The 21,112-nt window shown below is 40.2% G+C and overlaps 1 protein-coding gene across 1 annotated transcript; it reads left to right on the forward strand.

The window, feature by feature from the left end:
• Positions 1 to 1,241: 1,241 nt before the first annotated feature.
• Positions 1,242 to 17,050, forward strand: LOC104397648 (chromosome unknown open reading frame, human C7orf31). The gene is given in 13 exon segments (XM_010007647.1): positions 1,242 to 1,327; positions 1,796 to 1,915; positions 3,145 to 3,216; positions 8,196 to 8,216; positions 9,317 to 9,441; positions 9,444 to 9,509; positions 11,672 to 11,760; positions 12,405 to 12,495; positions 12,711 to 12,806; positions 14,797 to 15,017; positions 15,114 to 15,332; positions 15,388 to 15,498; positions 17,039 to 17,050. Coding segments are annotated over 13 exon segments (1,329 nt in total).
• Positions 17,051 to 21,112: the final 4,062 nt, after the last annotated feature.

Consider the following 21,112-nt stretch of genomic DNA (forward strand, 5'->3'; position numbering starts at 1 on the left):
CATAGATTCCACTAACATCTATTTAGGACTCTGACACAGTTTGCATCTAGATGTACTCTGAGAAAAAGTTTAGTAGCCATTATTTTTTCTTCCTTAAAAGCCTATGCTCATAACAAAGGTCAGGATTGTAATGCTCATTGAAATGCTCATAGCCACATAATAACAAGCCTGTAAGCCCTCACATTTTAGGAGATGTAGTCTCAGAGCTGTTACTCAACCTTTGAAACAATGTAAGATGAAGTCAGAGTTTGGGGAACCTTACACCTGAAAAATACCATAAGCCTGAATCCAGGTAGTACCTGCAGAGTGGCACTTTTTCCAAGTATAGCTTAATTAAAAAACACTCTCTCCCACCACCTCCCAAGTAATGATCAACAATAGCAAAGGATTTCTTTAGCTGATACACCTCACTCCATCAGAAGTCACACATCCAGAAACCTAGAGCAACACTATACTTTGAAGGACAGGGCAGGGAAACCGAAGGTAATTGTGAGCAGGTTGGAGTACCTGTATGATTCACCACAGCACAGTGACTACACCCCAGTCAACAAAGGCCCTCCTACTGGTCTGCAGCCATGTCCAGTTGCTTCAGTCATCAGTAGAGAAACACTCAACAGAAAAAGATGGTAGTACAGATGAGGTCTATCTAAAGCAAGAATTTGGGTCACTCAGTGATGGAAACAAACACAGACATGGCTCCTGGTTCCTAACCCAGTCACCAAAACATCACTTTCTCTGATTTCATATGAATTAAATACAACTTCATTAAAGTGAAAAGAGGACTAAAGCACACCCATCCAACATCCCAGGGGTGACCATTGCCATCACATACCACAACAGTTCATTACTTTCTTGATCCAGTTTTCAGAAAATCCTGGACAACTAAATCAAATTTAAATCGCTCACTTTGGCTTTTAGAAGAATCATAGAATTATAGACTATCCCAAGTTGGAAGAGACCCATAAGGATCATCAAGTCCAACTCCATGCTCCTTATCTCCTTAATAAGAAGATGGTTGATTGTGCATGTGTTCTCCTGACTGGAAAACTGCTGCCACTTAAAAGAAAAGGAAGCTTTACATTTTTTGTGAGTTTGGTGTCCATCTTTACAACACTGTAAACCAAAATTATATGAGGTGAACAGATCTAAACATGTCAAATTGCTTAATTTCAAATGACACAGATGCATGGAAATGTACTGCATATCCTCAGCCAGTAGCACACCCATGTGAAGTGCCTGACATGGCTCTCATTCGGTGTGAATTACAGCTACTGAACAGTAACATTTCTTACCTTTCTCTAGAGACAGAGAGGGGAAGTTTTCAAAGGTACAAATAAAAAATTCTGAAATCAGTGGGAATTAGATGCTAAAGCTTCCAGCATATATTTGCTGTCCATCTGCCACTTCTGTACTACTGAAGGGATGGTGCAGGTATCCACATGCTGGCAGCTGAGACTGAATTAAGCTGTAAGACACATATGCTGCATGTATCTATCACCTTCTTTCTTCCTCTCACTGATCAAAACATAATCAGACTTCACTAAACAATTGCCAGTCACCATTGTACTTATTCCTCCTAGTGACAGTTCACCATAATAGTATAATGTGGAGAGTCCTTAAAGGAATATGGCTGAGTAACTCTGAGCCAAGGAAATAAAGCCAGATTGTAATTGTTTAAAAGATTTCAGGTGACTATCACTGTTGCTGCCATTAAAGGATATTTTTGGGTATTTTTTATTTCAGATATAAGGAGTTAAGGGAATTCCTTCATACTGCAAGCTTCACTCTGGAGCAGAAAATATGGGGTAATTGCACTACCTGTACTTCCAGAAGACAACAGGGCAACATACAAGTCCCCATGCACAACTGTTAAAGGACATCAGCTTTATTGTAGTGGTGCAGACCCTTGGTCAAGGTAGGTTAGGCATATACTTCTCACAGACAAAATTGTTTACATGAAGTTTTTTTAACAACAGCAACAGGCAGCTAACAGGTTAGAGAGCAGTGTAGACTGAGATTTTCAAATATCTGCACTCAAAAAATGGGCAATTTTAGCTTCTACTCTTTTACCAATGCCTTAAATATTAATGAAGGAATATACTGGTACCCACAAATCTCTACATGGTACTTTGCTGAAACACTTGAAGTTCTAAATTTCCATATTTATTTTTTTGCTCATAATTTGATAATTATTTACTGTAAGCTGTTGTCCCAAACACCTTCCTGACCTTAAAAATATCACTACTGGCCTAATGTACAGCATCCACATATCCCATAGCCATAAACACAAAAGTCAGTGCTCAACTTCCCTTCTTCAGCCATGCAATTAAGGCCGCCCATTCCTTTCAGCAACAGACACTTAATTAGGTGCTTTGGGTGAAGTTCAGCATTAGCAAGGCCAGGTGAGAACAATAAGGCTATTTCTAATACGAGGAAAATCTTACTGATTTTGGCTGATTTTTCCAACTGCATTTCCTTCATTTTGGCACTCCCATTTGCTGTCTCTTCTGTTGTGTTTTTTTGGTTTGCTTTGCTTTGGTTTTTCACCTGATGTCCCATACTAACAACTGCTTTGTTTTCCATTGTTTAAACTCAAACCAGATATCTTCCAAACGTGCTATCTTTATTTATTTCAGTAAAATATTTATTTTAAAAAATAAATAAATAAAAAAATAAAAATAAAAATATTTATTTCAGTAAAAAGGACCATACAATTTGGCTGGGTGCTAGGAACCCTTCAGCATCAGAAGGAGTAGAAAATGATCCCCATAATGTAGGAATAACTTAACTCCCTTTAGATCCAAAACTGTGAACTTCCATTCATTCAAGGTATTCCCACAGCTCCTACTGAGTGTGAGGCATGCATGGTGAGGGGCTGGAAGGGCCAGGCTTTCACCAGCAGAAATGCTCAGTGTTCTCAGGAACTTTGGATTCAGGCATGGGTGCTCAGCACCCCTCAAAATCCAGCCCCGCAGGACTTCGATTTTGAAACCCAGCATAGATTTGCGCACTGGCAACATCTATGAGTCTTTATATTAAGGGCTGATATCTGAGAAATCAAGACAAATCCATAGCAATTGATTTGGACTTTTGTCAGGAAATAAGAGCATAAGCTTCATACATTTATGCTTTCTCTTTGCACAGAGACCTTCCCACTGAGCAATATTATGATGTCACCCAGCTGACAAAAAGTGATGTGCATACAAACGAGGAACTGTAAGCTTAAATGGTACATTAACTAGACTGTGAATTTAGTGAATATAGCTGAAAACTGAATATTCATTCCACTCCGGTCATATTACGCACATATGATATGAAGCACAGATATTATGTGAAATCTGAAGGACCATGTTCTGCAAAGAGGGTTTTGCTAGTGACAAAGGAGAGTAAACACATCTGGGAAGAAAGTTCATAATACATCATTGTGCCCCTTCAGTTTAGTGTCTCTTCAACAAGGGTCTCTGAGTTTGCTTTACAGGTTGCCCATATATATCAACTTGAAATACTCAAAAATTATTAGCCTTTCTACTTGTTAAGAATCCAGATTAAATTGCAGTAACTAAAGTAACCGTGACATTATGTGCTTTTCAGTCCATTTTGTGTGTGTGTGTGTGTGTGTGTGTGTGTTTGGAGGAGGCTTGGCAAGCATTATTTTCCTCACTGCTGCTGTTCAAGAGATAGCAGATTGACTGAACCTGGATGCTGTTGGAGTTCTGCAATCCAACACTTTACCACTTGATGGCACCAGCAAAACGCTTAAATTTGATCAAGCTACCGAGATTTTAGAGAAGGTAATTTGAAGGGTAAATGTAAATTCTTCAAAAGCAGAAAATTAACAAGTTACACCTCTTATACTAGCATTGATAACTAGAGAATATTAGAAACCTGAGAATAATTCTGCTACGATTTCTCAGCTATCTTTATAGGGTTGTGAGGCTCCTTGTTTGACCCCACCACTCTCCTGTCAGACCCCCTGTATGCCAAGTACTTCCTCCATTTTGTGTAAACTCAGACACTAGACGAGCAGGAGAGGTAACTGCAAATAGGCCACAGAAGCTACAAAGGGAAAGTAGCAACCCTGCTCTTCGTAATCCACTGTTTTTTGCAGGCATCTCTATTGCCTCCTTACAGGACAAACAGAACTGAGGGAGGTTGCCTGTAAGAATGTACAAGCCAAAACTCCTTAATACTGGGACAGCTTATGGCCTTTGACCAAATGGCACATTAGAGGCATTGGCTGTGCTGCTCCTGCAGAATTTGATTACAAGCTACAAGGAAGTAGCAAGATTCTTCCTATAAGTTGCCTAAGTACTCAGTGATTAGAACTGAACCATGCACTTTTTTTAAGATATCGGAGCACTTTAAAAGTTGTTTTAAAACCAACATCCATGCAAAGTGGGCACTCTCATGTTGCACAGTCAAGCTGGGTGGTTCTGTTTCATTACCTAATACATCCCCAAGGAAACTCCCTTGACTGCAGTGGAATGATGTTGGGGAGCAATTTGTTCCACTGTGACCTGCTAGTCAAGTGTCCTGTTCTGTGACATTTCTATTGGTATCCCTCAGTACTCGATAAATAGCAGATTGTTATACTTTTTCCATTATTTTGCACTCACATCTTAACCTGAAACACGCTGGGTCTCTAAAAATATATATATGGTCTATCCTTTGTACTAGCTGAAGTGTTTTATTTTCCAGTAAGGTTGTATTTTCTCAGTCTTTGAAAGAGTTTTAAATGGAAGGAAACAATATATCCTTTAAAACAAAAAGTGAAACCTGCTCAAAAAAAAATAAATTCTTCCACATTCAAAGTCCAAGACAAAGAGCAAATACCCTTCCTGCTGCCAGGGTGCCAACCACATGGAACCTTTCCTGAAAAATAACATGCAAGTGGTGCTCTGCAGGCCTACCTGGGAGCTATTAATGCTCAGTTTATTTACCTTATAGCCTGTGAGGGCTCCTTTGAGCCATTATTGTCTTTTGTGGAAAATTAACTACCAGGTCTTCTTAATAACTCTGTATACTTTCATGGGACAACTATGCCTTTGCCTTAAGCGTGCACACAATATACCCTTGTGCTGGGTTTGTTCAGATGTGCTTTTCCAAATGCATTAGCAGTGGCCCACACAGATGACCTCCCAGTCAAATGTACAGGAGAAAAGTAGTTGCCTCCACCTGAAAGTATAGTGAGTCCTCAAGCCCACATCAAAAAAGACTGCACAAGCCTGGCCTTGAAAAACACCCTTCAGCCATTGCTAAGAACCCTAGTTCATAAGCTCTACATCAGGCAATGGCATTTGCAGCTGTCCTTCCAAAGACAACTCTCACCAATGAGGTTATTTGTGGGTTCATTGACAGCACAAAATGAAAGAAACCAAACTTTTTTCCATATGAGTCTTAATCTGTTTTCACTGTTTATCACGCCACACAGCACTTCCATTCCTCTGGCTATCCCCCAGCTTCCTGACCCTTGGTGGTTCCCTGACCTGCAGCTCCCTGGCCAAGCAGGTTTTAAGGACAGGCAAGGTAAGTGATTGCCTCCCTTTGAAAGAATAAAGGGCTGCAGAGAAAGCCAACTTCACATGTGAAACATTTTATTCTCCAGTCATAATTTCCTTCCTGTTAAAATTGGCGAGAGTGATTTATCTTATTTTCTTAATAATTTGCTGAGTGAGAAAGTAATAGGAAAGAGCAGCAAAAATTCTGGCCTGATGAAGACAAGAAGCTGAAGGTCATCAGGCTCCCTACACTGCATCACTCTCAGGCCAACACCCCACCTGAGAGGAGAAACAGCTCTTCAGAGGCTCCTACCTCATGTTAGAGATTAGAAAAATAGTGGGAAGTGGAAGCTGCTCATGAAGGTCACACGGGTTCCAATGTGTGTTTTATTACCATTACCAACCAAGTGTGTCTCTGCACCCAGTGCTTGGGACTATGTCAGGAGGGAGCTGCAGAAATACTGCAGGCCAAGCTCGTGTTTCCACAAAGATACTCTCACTCCTCTGCGCACTGAATATAGAGGAGCAGATAACATAAAAATTAGCAACTGTTTATTGTGTAATACTGGCAGACTCCTGCAAAAGTCTACTAGAATTCCAGTGAAAGCACTTTTGGAAAAGCTGCTATTCCTTTCTTCCTTTCCAGACAGAGCTCTACCTTTCTACTTTCTATACTGCCATCAATTCTAGGTAGATTTGGGATCAATCAACTAGTTCGAGTTTTAAAAATACAAGAAACACTCTAAAAAACTATTCAACTTTGAAAATGCAAAGCTTTGCTTGCTATTACAACCTGAGCTAACAAAGCTGCTCTAAATCATGGTAATGAAAATGTATGTTCATCCTTATTTTATTGCTGCCTGAAGTGCAGAGGTTATAGTGAAAAGTCCTGTACAAAGGCACTTCTGTACTACAAAGTAGTTCTGCCATGCAAAACACAAAACAGACTGATTGTCCTTATTTTTGCATGTTTGGAATGTGTCCAACGTCAGGAATACGTCCAATAAATGTAATGAAGAATGCAACGATGCACAGTGTAACACAACATTGATACAGATGTAATATTGTAACATGATATCAATTGAAAATAAACACTAAGAAGATTCTTTCTTCATGTCTTTTAAAGGTTGCTGTTCCCTAAGTATGGCTATTTCTGTAAATACACTGATTGTCAGAATCCAACACTTTGATTTAGTCCTATTATCTTTCTAGCATCACACATTAAAAGTAGCTTTTGTTCAGCTCAGCTGAGACATGAATTACACTGTCATGGTAATTTGTGAGATATCACACCTCATATTGATTGCAACGCATCTCATGGCATCACAGCACAGATTTCACAATGAAATACATGACTTAATGAATGTTGTATCAGAATGTGTGAACAAATTGATCTGGCACTTGAAGTTTATCTTCAAAACACCCACACCAGTGTATAACAAAATAAGCACAGGACTGTATTGAAATTCTTTGAGCAAGGTGGCATATTTCCTCTTTATAACTATGTTACACCTATTTTTACTGACACTAATTCAACGACAGAATGGCCAAGCTTCAGCTCTTGAGTCTCAGGTGACTTGAACAGAGCTTGGGTGCAGCTCCAATGCCACTGCCATGTCATTAACCAGGCTACTGAGTAATCCCCAGCTGTGGGAGGAAAATAGTTCCCAGAGGAACTGCTAAGGCTGAAATGATGGAGACCACGTGGAGCTCATTAACACCCCACACCGCTCTGTCCTCAAACAGAGCAAGAGGAGGAGCCCTGAGAAGTAATCACCATCTGCTGTTTAGGAATGAATCTGGAACCTCCAGACTAAGAAAAATTAGGGGTTTGGTGTGAAGAATTTGATATATGGCTTGTAGAATCAAGAAACTTTGTGATCACTGTACCAATAATCAAGCTTTAAAAAAAAGAGACTATTACCAGACAACCTCTCCTACCCATATACAGTAGAGATCCTTTCAAGCAAGACCTGATAATTAAGCCTTCCTCATGAAATACATGAGATTTTGGAGCTTCAGGTAAACCATTTAGATTAGCCAGGTATACTTTCTTTCAGTCATTTAATTAGTTTGTTGGGGTTTTTTTCATTATACCACAAGGAACCATTAAACAAATCAATTCATTTTTTAATCTTAGACATTTTTCTGACTTGGTACAATTTCCAAAAGACTCTTAGTTCTAGCCTCAGTGATTAAATTCTTGCCCTGTAAAGTAAGTGTTTTCTTTTGATTGCTTTTAAAAAACTGTTTGAAGCATAAAGTAAGCATCCATGGTAAATTATAAATAATTTATCAGCATGAATGAATGAATACTTTCTCTACAAGTAGAAACAGAATATGTTTTCTGTTTTGCATTACTGATGAAATAATTTTTTTACTAGTAGCACATACCGCTGTTAATTAACATAGAGCTTATTACACAAAAGTGTCAGAGGACAGATTTTTCCTTCAGTCCTCTTAAAAAGGCATTCTGCACATCACTTGTTCCTGGTGCCTTTTCAGTCCTTGGCACCTGGTAACACAAAACATTCCTCATTTAATGAGTGGCATCAGTAAGACTATTGTCTGCACTGCTTACACATGGATATGTCCCTAAGGTATATTGATTGCACTGATTCAGGTAAAATGTGGGACGTGCAAATGGATGTGTTACACTTCAGATAACTTATTTATTATTTTTCTTCCCTAATATAGGCTTCATAAACCACTAAGTACATTACATCTCTATTTTATATCTTATCTTTCCTTAATGAAATAAAAAGGCAAGTTGTTCCCCTTACAGCCGTAACTCTCCAGTACATGTTCCTTGGCAATAAGCAGCAGTAATGCTACCAGGCAAAAAACTCTCAAAGGAGGCATGTAATGATAGGTTTAGCAGATTAGCAGTGTTTGCCTTGCACACCCTCTCTCCTAACAAATGCTGATCTTGCTGACTTACCTTTGGGCTAATTGGGTTTTCTTGGCTGTTTTGTTCATGGCCTCTTTACCTAATGTGAATTAAAGAGTTTGGGAGCATCTACCAATCACAGCTAATGGATCTAAAGTATGTATAAAGCAGATTTATGAGGGAGAAGACTCAGAAAAGCCCAGCTTGGTAAGACATCTTGTTACATCATGATGGACAGCCTCAGGAATGGAATGAATTTGGCTCCTGCATAAGGTTGTGACTTTGCTTTATATAGCAACTGAGGAAAGGCATTTGTTTCCAGAAAGCTGCTATAGGAAGTTGTGGTAGAATTCAGAAGAGTACAAACAGGGTGCTAGTCTCTCTTACTGGAATAAACCACTGCTTTCATTTCCCTCTGAAGATTTCAGGATTGCCCCGATTTTAGTAACTTCTAAAATTATTCTACCATGGAAAACTGAAAGATGAAAATAACAGCCACAGGAACTCAGGTACTCCATGAAATCTTGGTTTGCAGTATTCCATAAAACTCTTCAGTTTACCTTTATCCTCCTTCCTCCCAGAAATAAATGCATTCTTAAAGGCAAATTTTTATTTCACAAGCACAAACTCAGTTATTATTAGTTGGAGCTGTGCAAGAGTCAGGAGTCCACATTTTCATTCCATTAAGCCACATGAAAGCAAACATTAATTGGTATGACTGATTATGTACAGAAGCTGCAAGACAATAATCATTGTGAATTCTTTGCAAGGTGCAAGCAAGAGGGGATTACAGAACTATCATCTTTCTAGTTCTCACACCTCTAGTTCTCACCACCAGTTCTTGCAAAGTGTTATATTAAATCCTAAAACCCTGCAAAATGTGAAATAAGGAAATGTTCTTTCTATTCCTCTTCCTGTCATCACAAACCATCCCAAGACCACTGTGCCTACCATTTCCCACCCCCCATCCCTACCAGACACATATCTCTAGGTACACCATGATCCCAAACTTCAGATCACCTGAGGATCAAGACACTGGGATTGATGCAAGCAGTCACAGCCTTTCCATCCCAATACCCCTACCAAAGCTTTTGATGTGATTGTTCCAAGGAAGACCATAGGTAAGACTGAACTCTGTTGGTTTACCATTTCTTCTTGAAACTTACTTTGAAACTCTACTGAAGTTATGACTCCCTCCTACTGAAGCTTAACAGAACCAAAATCTGAATATATCAGTTGTCATAAGCATCTTGGCTCTGTGTTCTGATAGTTGCTGTCTCCATGGAAGATACCTCAGCCCTGAGAATGACAAATAAACCTGACTTCAGTGAACAACTTGTAGCCTCAGAAGCCAAAAGAGCTATTAACATAGCTGCTAATTCCCACAAAAGCAAGATGAGTTGTTTAGTGTACATGGTATCTTCCGTCAGACAAATAATTCTTCACAGTACAACAGAGTGGAAGAGAAAGGGGAAAAAAATGCATCAGTGGGATCAAAAACTAGCAATTTTGGGGTCAAAGTCATGCCTGTCATAGCTTTGCAAAGGACACCAGAAGTAACCCTGAAATGAGAGCTGAATTAAAATACTTTGTCACTACACAGATGGTAGAACAAGGTCCAGGAAGAAAAAGTAACTCTTCTTATCCTTTACAAAGACTGAGATAAAGACCTAAACATTCATTATTTACAAAACATGGTAGGCATCATGATGTGTTTGGTTTTAACCACAGCAGCATTTTACCCTGAGACGGTTTTACATAATATATTAAAGGAAAAGGGCATGGAATTTTTGTTCTTATTCTGCTTTTCCCTGGAGGCATTCTACTACACTGGGATTTTGGCAGGGACTGCACTTTAGAAGACTTTAAATATGACCTGCATGAATTTAAGAGCAGCCCTTGGCAGCTGCTGACCACACAGTGTTATGGGGAATCTTGTACAGAAGAAAGCCAGCACCTCTGCATTCCATGGCAGTGCTTGCCATGACAGGTTTGGCAGTAACTGTGTGAAACAGAAAAAGTGTGCACTGGCATGGATAAGAAGCTTTTCAGCAGAGCAAAAGCTGATAATGTTAAGTAGAAAGTCAACTTGCATTAATTAGCTGCCATTCCCAGTCATCAACACAGCGCTGTGCAGTTATGTATAAATTGGGCACATGAGCATTTTAATGGAGTATTCATCCTTCCAGACCCAAAATCTTTCCACAGGATATGTAATGCTAGGAGTAGTAATTTTTAGTCAGTTTTTATTGATCATTAGTCAATTTAAAGAAACACTAATCATCTATGAAGATGGGCTTACAAAGCCTATTTTTGCTCAACAGGAGGATGATTGGAGGCTAAGACCTATTTCCAGCAAAGCTCAGCAGGTTCAGAATTATTAACTAATGGGGCAGTTACCACTGGTACTTAGAAAATACTTTAAGTTTATTTGCTGTTCCCTCCATACCATTTGACTTCCTCTGAGATCAGAACACTTCAGTTCTCAATGATTGAAAGAGAAATCTCTGGTTCAGTAGAGATAACCCCTGGTTAAGTACAGATAACCCACACTCAGGTGACTTTTACTACTGGAAGGTTGTATTTATTTCTGTATCTCACCTTTACAAAACTATTACGTAGTTAATGCTGACACCATTATTGTGAGGTAGGGTAGGGAAACTGAGGCAGGAAGACTGGAGAGAAAAAGCACTGATAGAACCAGGGTTGGAAATAGAGCTCTTCCAAGTATGCACTGCAGTTTCATTCCTCTGATGGTGACATTATGACTACAGAGCCAACTTTACAATTCATAAAGCTTTACTGCTTGTCACAGAAAACATAATGAGGATCTTCCTTGTCAATACATGAATCAGTGCAGAGCTCCTGCAAATGCCTATGGGCAGATGGTCTTCTGCAGGGTCAGCTTTTCTGGCATAAGATCCAGCCCTCAGTTGCTTGGCACCACCTCTCTGCCTGAGAAAACTAACCTTGCCTGTCTGGTGGTACAGATAATCACATTGAGTGCTTCCAAAAAGACAGCTAGCTGGGTTGGTTAACTTATCCTGATTAAATGGGTGATCTGATCTGAACATGCTTATTTTTTTACCAAAAGAGTGTCTGTATGTGGATCCATGAGGTCAGCCTCCCAAGGTAGAAGAGACATTAGCAGCAGCTCACAGAAAGAACCTCTTCCACCAGCACAGCTGTCTTTATAGTGAGCATACACCTATAGCTTAAACTGTGGATCCATCATTCTGATCAATGGTGTTCCACCAGAACATGTTAAATATTTCCCCTGTAGGTAATCCACTCAGGCATGAAGCTGTTAGTATTCTTTCCAACTCCCAGAAGGCAGCTGCACACTGGCAGAGACAGTACATGTGCTTCCAAGTACATAGTTCACACAGAAAAGAGCAAAATGACTTTTTCTTAAAAAAAAAATAATTAACAAAACAACAAAAAAAAAACTTCTATGCGTATCTCTCATGGGAGACATTCTTACACAGAGAGCTCCTGTATTGTCCCAGACACTTGCAGGCCATGAATTAGGCATCATGCATACAAAAAGTGAAAAGCTTTAGCCAGTTTTCAGTCACCTCAGCACTCTATTAATATGCAGCAGTCCATTTTAAGGCAGTCTCTAATTGTGACTACAGAAGAAAGCTTATATAGCATGCAATGTTCTGCCTAGGTGTGGCTACCATGGAGAATTTGCTTCCAACTTATCTGAATTGAGTTCAGCTGAACTATGTACCTATTGAATCTTCCACTTCAGTAGTAATACTGTACTGAATATATTTTTCCACTGCATTTTTCCTTTTATTAGCATTTACTAAATGGATAATTGGAGGGAGGAGGTTGTGAAATGCTATTTCAAACCTTTAAAATAGTCTTTTCAATCCAGGATGCATACTTGGTTTATACCTTCCTTATTTTTTCTCATCCTTCAGTTTCCTAAATTTGCTGAAGAGAAGGGTCAAATATACTATCCAAATCCAGCAAAGATAGTGGATTAGCCCCCCACTTTTAAAGAGCTAGGATGTAACATCTCTCCAAGAACAACCAACATGCTACAAAATAGTGAGAGGGCTCTGAGCATCACAACACGCAGCTGGGACTTTACAGGTAAGCATTTTTAATTGAAATTATTTACTTGGGATAGCAATGAAAGACCACAAAGTGCTAGCCCCTAAATTTTAAAAATAAACTCATTTTTTGTCATTTAGTAACAAAGGCCACATAAACTGTAAATTATCTGAGGTTTTTCAGGGGGACTGCACATTAATCCTGATTTTTCTAGCCAATAAAAATGTGTGACAATAAAATATGTCTCCATTAAGGAAGAGGTCCTATGAAACCTCTTATCCTGGATTACTATTACATGACAGCAGTTGGCAGATTAGCTTGAGAACTAGGTGAAGACATGGAACTACTAAGTACTGCATTTACTAAGAATCTCATGCTTCCACCGGAAGCAATACTGTCAAGAGTATTACCAGATTCAGCTAACAGAATTAAGACTTCCCTTTGACAATTCTTAAGTGCAGGGCAAGGCTCACTCTAAAACGGAGGCAGAAGTTCAGTATACGTGACACAGCTGGTTGACAGAACTTCTGCAATAGACTAATAACTTGTTCACAGTTTGCAGAGAGGAAAGTTATTGTGATTAAATGCTCATTTTTTATCTCATCATTTAACATTGCCACCAACACATGACAGCAATTCAAACGACCTTTTGCCTTGAGAAGTATGAGTAATAGTCTCCATAAAATGAGTTGGCAGCTCCCATGTGAATGGTGCAGCACTGCAGAGACTGAAAGATTGGCTAGATGTTCAGCTGGAATGGATCAGGACAACCCCACATCAACTTACTGTCTTTATTGCTTTATTTGATAAGGGACCTAGTACCATTGCAGACTATTCCCTCCTTACTAACTAGATCCATTTAGTTTAGCAGAGTTTCTATGATTCACTTTCCTCCATTTATATGAGAGATTTGCCTTTCTTCCTAAGGGTGCATCAGTAACATTAGCAGATTCTATTTTAATGCAGAAATTTACTCCAGAGAATGTATAAAAATATATTGGAAAACTCCCTGTTTATCATCTTTAACAATCTTTACATTCTATGTGGCCTATATAAAAGTGAAAAGATAGTATTTGTATTAAATGCTACTCATGCAAATGAAGCATAACATGGTATATAAGCATAGCAAATAAAGCAGAGTTGCTTTTTGCCAATGCATCATTACCCATAACAACTTAAGCCATTCAGTGGCACCTGCACATTGCCATGCAGAGCATATACACGAGTCTAATTTATTCTGACTAAGCAATTTTGCAGGTAAATTAGAAGGAATGGATTCCTACTCACCCTTCCACAACACTGCCAGCTTTACAGCACTTGCAAGTTCAAACTGTGAAGACATAAAAAAGTATGGCAACAAAGTAAGGAATTAAAATGCAATCATTTTCTTATCGTGCAAAAATGGCCATAAAAGTCCCCAAATTGTTCTGTTATTTTTCTATTGGATTAAAAATAAATAAATAAATAAAGAATCCAAGTCAGGAAATCCCTTTTGAAATGGCACTTAAAAGTTTCTGATCATTGAATCCCAGTATCTGAAATTGAAAAGCTGTCTACCTTTTTCTCCATTGTGATGAAGAAACAAATGTTTCACTTTATGGTGATTTCAGTAGACAGTCTCTGGAAATGAATATCCAAACTAGCAGTTTACATTAGTGTAAAACTAAGCAGGTTTATTGCCCTCTGGCTTCCAAAGTGTGATTGCCAGGGGCTTACCCCGGGCCATGCTCATTTATCTCAGCAACGTTATTCCACTTAAAATACACATATGTTAAACATCAAACACTCAAAGATTGTTCAGCACATTAACAGCTGAAGTCCATTCTTTGGTCATAGGACTCAAATGTATTTTATGTTTCAACAGTGCCTATACAATGTGGCTTTGACTCTGCTCCAGTGTCCGAAGCCTCAACAGTACAAATTATTAAAACAGGGCAACAGTATTCAAGCAGTGGGTCAAACTGTGGCTGAGAAAGTTAAAAAGCCACATGACAGTGAGCATTGTCCGTTCCACTTGCAAGAGCTCCTAAAAGAATTTGAAACCACAAGCATGCAAGTCGCCATTTATCCTCTCACATTGCTTATGAAACCGCAAATGGGAGACAGATTCTCATAGAAGAAAGGAGAAGAGAACACAAGACATCTATACCCATTTCTTCCTTGAGGTGGAGCAGAATATTTTCTTTTCCAAAGCATAAAGATTGACTCAAAGCTCCCTAAGGTGGCAAGACGGTAATGGATGGTTGGGCTGTTTCCGTTTGCCTGGGCGATCCCTAACTGAGCCATGTCTCTAGTCTCAGGCAGTTGTCTGCTAAAATAAGCAGTCCTTGCTAAAATAAGAAACATTTCTGCCTAGCCTCTCACAAGTGAGAACTCTTGGAGGGCACACTGCACATTTATTTCAAGGTTGGTGTCCCCATGGGTCAATTCTGCAAGAACAGTATTCCTCCAGTGTTGAGACGCTTCTGCCTTTATGCAAAGTCCCTACTGTTATAGCTAGCTACTCAGACATGCTGCTGAGTCAAATAAACACAGTGTCTCCTCTAGGTCAGCAGCATAAAGTAACAGAAAGCACCGATCAGAAACGGGGACACGAGCCAAGAGCAGGCCACTCTGTCTCAGACATGCTACCAGAAAGCTAACTATCTGGACACAAGGCTGCCAATAAACAAACAAGGCCTGAACTTGAATCCCTTCCAAAATCTGCATGTTCCCTTTCCAAAGAAGACTTCAAGCCCAGATATTTGGATTTACATACAGTACAGGAAAATCCAGCTACTCTGAGTAAGCCAGGCTTATCACTGGTAAGGAGTGAGGAAAGTAGAATTTTGTTGCATGACCCTTGGCATCAAGAAGCATGTCAGCCTGCATGGAGAGCAGCGGACGGGCCATGAAGGACAGCACCACATGAATGGATTCCCTACCTGTGAGGCTCCTGAGTGCCAAACAGCACTGCTGCAGCTGCAGCATTCCTTCTCTAAGAGAGCAACTCATAAATGTTGTCATGACTCCATAAGAGGGGAGACAAAAGACCTCAGAGATGTAAGTGAAAGACACAAATGTCATGGTTTTTATTTAACTGACACATTCCTTGGTCCTTTAAAAATAGATTAACAAATTAAAAGTATCTCTATACAAACTATCTGTTCTTCCCTCAAGAAGTCATAAATTGAAACAGTAAAGCGAAGACCAGCTAGGATAGTCCAGGACATGTGAAACCTATTTGAGAAGAGAAAACTTGAAGAGCTTATCTTGTTCTAGAGGCTGTGAAAATACGACTTCTTGAGAAACATAATAATAAGATAAACACTGGTTAGGAAAAAATATGGTTCACTAAATGCCAAACGGGTTCACAAAGGAGCACTACAGTCTGGGAATAAACTTGGGCTGGAAATCACAAAATGGTTTTTAATGGTCACGGCAGAGAGGTTGGGGATTGTCTCTTCAATAGAGGAGGCGAGAATTAGAAAACATGCTGCTTCAGAATAGACCTGACCATTTTATGAAAGCAGGTATTGCAGGGTTGCTAGCAACAGCTGGGAATTATAGTCAGTGACCAAACAAGGCCCTTAGCTTAAACCTTCACAGGAAATAAGCTTCCATGTCAAAAGGACCCTCTGCTACTCTGCAGGGAGTCAAATACCAATAAAGTCAGCACTACTGTGCGTACAGAGAGACAGGCACAATGCTTATGAGCTACGAAGTCCCTTTGTCTGTGTACAGTACCTTTCCAAAGCCTGTATGCTCTAAGGTTGGAGCATGACCTCTCCAAGCAAATATTCCTATGTCAGACCTACTGGGGCTGGTATTTCAGACTCTTCTCTCTCCTTTTTTACTCATTATCTAAGACAGCAATGTTTAAGAGAAGAAAGGCCAAAGAGCCTGTAAACTGCAGCACAGGCTGGTAGAGGAAGAATGGGAGTTGGCATTCCCTGCAGGGCTCTGAAGGAGCTTTAGCATGAAGTATATAAACTACAGTAAACATGTAATCTGTTATGGGGAGTTACCCCCAGGTAACTGCAAGTGGTTAATATAGTAGCAAAGGATTAACAGCAGGTATTAGGTTGGTAGTTATAAAAATAGGTAAGTTCAAGGGATAGGGACAGAAGAGCTCTGCTGCCATGTTGTACTTACTGAGCGGTTTAGGATTCCTGAAAAGTGTGAACAAAAACCAACCAAAAAAAAGAGTCCTCCAAAGCAATTTATTTAAGCATCTTCAATAATTTTTGTAAAGCCTTTTGAAAATAAGAAGCAGAAAAGGAAACTTCAGTGGATTAGCAACTGGCTTTGCAAAGAGAATGCAAAAAAATAAACTTAAATTGCTATTTTCTTGTGCTGACAGATTAATATTGCTGCTGCCCAGAATTCAGGATCATAGCTAATATTGGTTCAACGAATACGTTACAGAGCTGCAGCCAAGTGGGGATTAGAGAAGCACAATGGACACTTGTTATTTTTTTCAACTGCTTAATTAAATGAGGGATTATTAATTTGGGGACAGATTGTTTCCCAGAGAAGACCTGAAGAGGGAGCAAAATGCCACTGTATTTTTAATTGAATTTTTTCATTGCCGTCTTTTAAGCTGTCCCATTAAGAGATCAGACTCCCTTCTCCCCTCAAGCAAATCACCAGAGCTCAGGGGACTGACAGGATCGTACACGGAGTACATGGCTCAAATAGAACCATGCTTCCAGCTAGTCATTACTCACTGGAATTTCCTTTACAGGATGAGGTACTAGCAAAGAACCATGGCAGAAATGTAAATCCCTGATTACTTTATTCATGTGTGAAATCTTCAGAAGGCCAGTCAGGACACAGTGTTCCAGCACTTTCCAGTGCAAGTATTCAAAGGGCTCAGAGGCTACCAATAGGATATAAGGAAAATGATGTGACAGGAGTTAGAAAGCTTACTTTCCATTAGGAGAGGATACTTAATTCTATTCCACCTTTACACATCTCAGAAACAATCATACTTTCGGTTCTTAAAACAGAGATGACTAATGCATTTATTAGGGCACATGAAGAATACAGGAGAGTTTCTAAAGGACAGCTTTGGAAACCAATTGGACAGTATCTTCATTTAAGCAGAAGTACTTCTTACTCTACAGCTTCAAAAGGTAATGTCCCAACTGATCACGTACACGCGAGGACAGTAAACTAAGGCTCTCAAAGATACACAAAGCAAATGTATCATCAGTGTAGGTAATTGTTACCCCCTCCAAACAGGATATGGCTGAAACTGTTCCATCTCTTTGATTCATTAGAAAGAAAAACAATTCAAAAATAATTTGAAAATGTGGTAGCCTCCTCCTTCCCAGCAATGCAGGGGAATGTGAAATGGGGGTTTTGGTCAGTACATTACACATTACCTCTACCTCTTTCCTCCTCAAAGGGAGGACTCTTCACACTTTTCCTCTGCTCCAGCATGGGGACCCTCCACAGGAGACAGTCCTTCAAAAACTTCTTCAATGTGGGTCCTTCTGACAGGCTGTGTTTTTTCAAAAACTGCTTGAGGGGGGATCCCTTCCAGGGGGTGCAATCCTTCAGGAACAGATTGGTTCAGTGTGGCTCCCCCACAGGGTCACAAGTCCTGCCAGCAAACCTGCTCCAGGGTGGGCTCCTCTCTCCACATACCACAGGTCTTGCCAGGAGCCTGAGTACCCTGGGGTCACAGCCTCCTTCAGGCATCCACCTGCTCTGGCATGAGCTCCTCCAAGGGCTGCAGCTGTATATCTGCTCCACTGTTAATTTCCATGGGCTGCAGACGGACAGCCTGCCTCACCATGGTCTTCACCATGGGCTACAGGGGAATCTCTGCTCTGGCATCTGGAGCACCTCCTCGCTTTCCTTCCTCAATGACCTTGGTGTCTGCAGTTATTTCTCTCACATATTCTCACTCCTCTCTGGCTGTGGTTGCTGTTCCAGTTTTTCTCCCAATTCTTAAATATGTTGTCCCAGAGGTGCTGTCACCATCACTGATGGGCTTGGCCTTGGTCAGCTGCGGGTCAGTCTTAGAGCCAGCTGGCTCTATCAGACATGGGGAAGGTTCTAGCAGCTTCTCACAGAAGCCACCCCTGTAGCTCCCCCACTACTAAACCCTTGCAATGCAAACCAAATACAGCACACATCAGGGATTTTCCTTCAGTTCATAATATTTTCCTATATTTTCTATGTTCCTCACCTTTTTGCTGAGGCTCCTGTCTTCCATCCAAATGCCCTGTAAAACATAAGGCCATCAGTATATTCCAAATGACAGGACTTGCACTCTAACAGTGCTGGAAAGTAACTCTCAAAGCAGATGTTGACCACTGCAGAATATTTTTTAAGGATCCTAGGATTTTTCAAACCCAGCCAAGAATTGCTCTTTCATGTTGATAAACCAAACCCTGAAAAAAAATATGGAGAGATACACCTTTTTTTCTGAGCAATTTCAAAGACAAAGATATAAATAAAATGTTATTTTTTAAAAGCAGGTAAAGCAGGTCCTCTGAACAGCTTCACTACAATCATAATGGCCCACTTCCATGTGGTAAAAGGAGGAAAGGAGGCCAAGCTACTCAAGTACCTAATCCCTGATGATTTCAACACAAGAAATGGGTTCTAAGTTATTTATCAAAGATCAAACAAGAAGTTTATCACAGAACTGGGAAAGACAAGCAAACGTGTTCTCCTGAGTTTCAGTGCAGGCCCATAGGGCCATCTTTCTTCTACCTGCAGTGTACCTCAAAGAGAACTGGTTGGCTCTTTTGCCATGTTGCCTTTAGTATTGGATTTCAGCAGATACTTGGTTTAGTTTTCCTTCCTTCAGGACAGAACTACATAGCAGTAATTCCTATTGCAAAAGAACTATTGTTCTAGTGTTTAATGGTCTGAGGTAGTGAAAAGACAATGGTATTTCAACTGTAACCACAGTGATTAACTGGAAGACCAAAACACAAACCTTCCAGGCAAACCACATCAAGGCAAACATTCTAATGAATGTTAATACATGTAGGAAAGTAATAGTGCCCTGAAAATGCGCCGAGCCAGTTTAGTTTATGCCAGCAATGCAAACCCACAAAGCTAGCAAAGTCCTGACTTTGTCTTCAGCACTGCCTCTGGAAGTCCCACATAATATATGCTGTCCTACAGAGAAAGTCATACAAAACATGTGGAATTCACACACAGCATACACTACAGATGCTATATATAACAGAGAAGGGTAAAATTCCACTCTCCTGTTGCAGATTGTTTCAAAACACTGGGCACCTTGAACAGTCCCCCTTCCTGAACTGTCTGCTTTATGTACAGACCAGTTCTTGCCACTGTCCGCTCCAGATTCACACCTGGCATCACCCAAATGGGCTTAAACGCATTAAGTTCTCTCCATCCAAGATACCTCCTCTTAGTGGTGGAAATACATCTTCTAGACTGGCATATGTTGATACTAGGTAGAACCTCTGCTTCCACTAACAATACAGTACGCAAAGCCAGAAATACTCCATTTATATAATTTACACCTTCACAAAAGGGCATTGCGCTGTGGCTGCTGCCAGTCACTCACACTGCAGGCAGCTGCATGGCCACGTGTAAGGCAGAGAAGACAACAGTTCACTTTACAGACTGATCTTTAGTATATTAATCTGTAGTGCTGAAAAGCTCACAGGTACAGCATTTGTCCCTGAGAGCATGATTACAAAAGTTCCACAAAAACCAATTCAACTCTCTTGAACGAAGGTGCAGCTGTTCCCAAAGCCAGCTTCCCAGCGCCGCTGCAACGCCCCTCCACGTGCATCAGAAGGGTTAACCATGAACCTCAACTTGCCACGCTCAGTACTGAGCAGACATACTTACAGGGCAAAGCCCAACAGAAATTAAGAGGGATAGAGATGCTTGAAAACTGAATTCTGTGAAGAAGGGAAGAATCTTCCTTCCAGTGGGCATCAGTCCCCATCAAATGCTTACAGAAGCTCAGAAATTCACACTACTGTCATTTCTTAAAGCAGCTTAAAAGGTACTTTCAGCTCCTTCCTCTCTTAAAGATAAGAGAGACCAAGAGCCTTAACAAAAGTTTTGTCATACTAATTTACATCCAGCTCGCTCCTGGAATGATGCAAGACACAGACACTTTCCTAAACAGAACTACAGTCCTCACAATCACAGTAAAAAGTCTAAAAACATGAGTCAAGTGCACCATGAAGGTTCAAAACCACATGGCCAGTAAAAGTAATAGAGAATGGCTTTAGTTTTAAAACTTGTATCTTTCCAGTCAACCTCCTAACTCTGGGAGTCTGACGTGATTTGGGATTAGAGTTTGGCAAGAACAGGAAAAGCCAAGAGGCCAATTTAAAGTGGTTCCATTGTACATGTTACCTCACTCCCCATGAAGCATGTTCATTTCGCTGTACACCATATGCAAATTACTTTTATTGTGGAAATTGTACTGTCCATATTACAGTGATGTTAACGTCTAGAGGCATACTAATAGAATATTTTGTGATTAAACGTCAGAAACTGCACAAATACAGCGTCTCCTGCTCTAGACACCACACGCAGTGTAAAACAACGTCCTCTCCCCAGACTAGCAGGTGATAATTTGATGGACATTCTTATGAGCGGTCTGTGCAGTCCTGCTGCCACCAGAGGAGCCTCTGGTCTGCTCTTCAGGCTGCGCTCA

This window comes from Chaetura pelagica, unplaced genomic scaffold (assembly GCF_000747805.2).
Source record: "Chaetura pelagica isolate M959 unplaced genomic scaffold, ChaPel_1.0 scaffold10, whole genome shotgun sequence".
Classification (NCBI taxonomy): Eukaryota; Metazoa; Chordata; class Aves; order Apodiformes; family Apodidae; genus Chaetura; species Chaetura pelagica.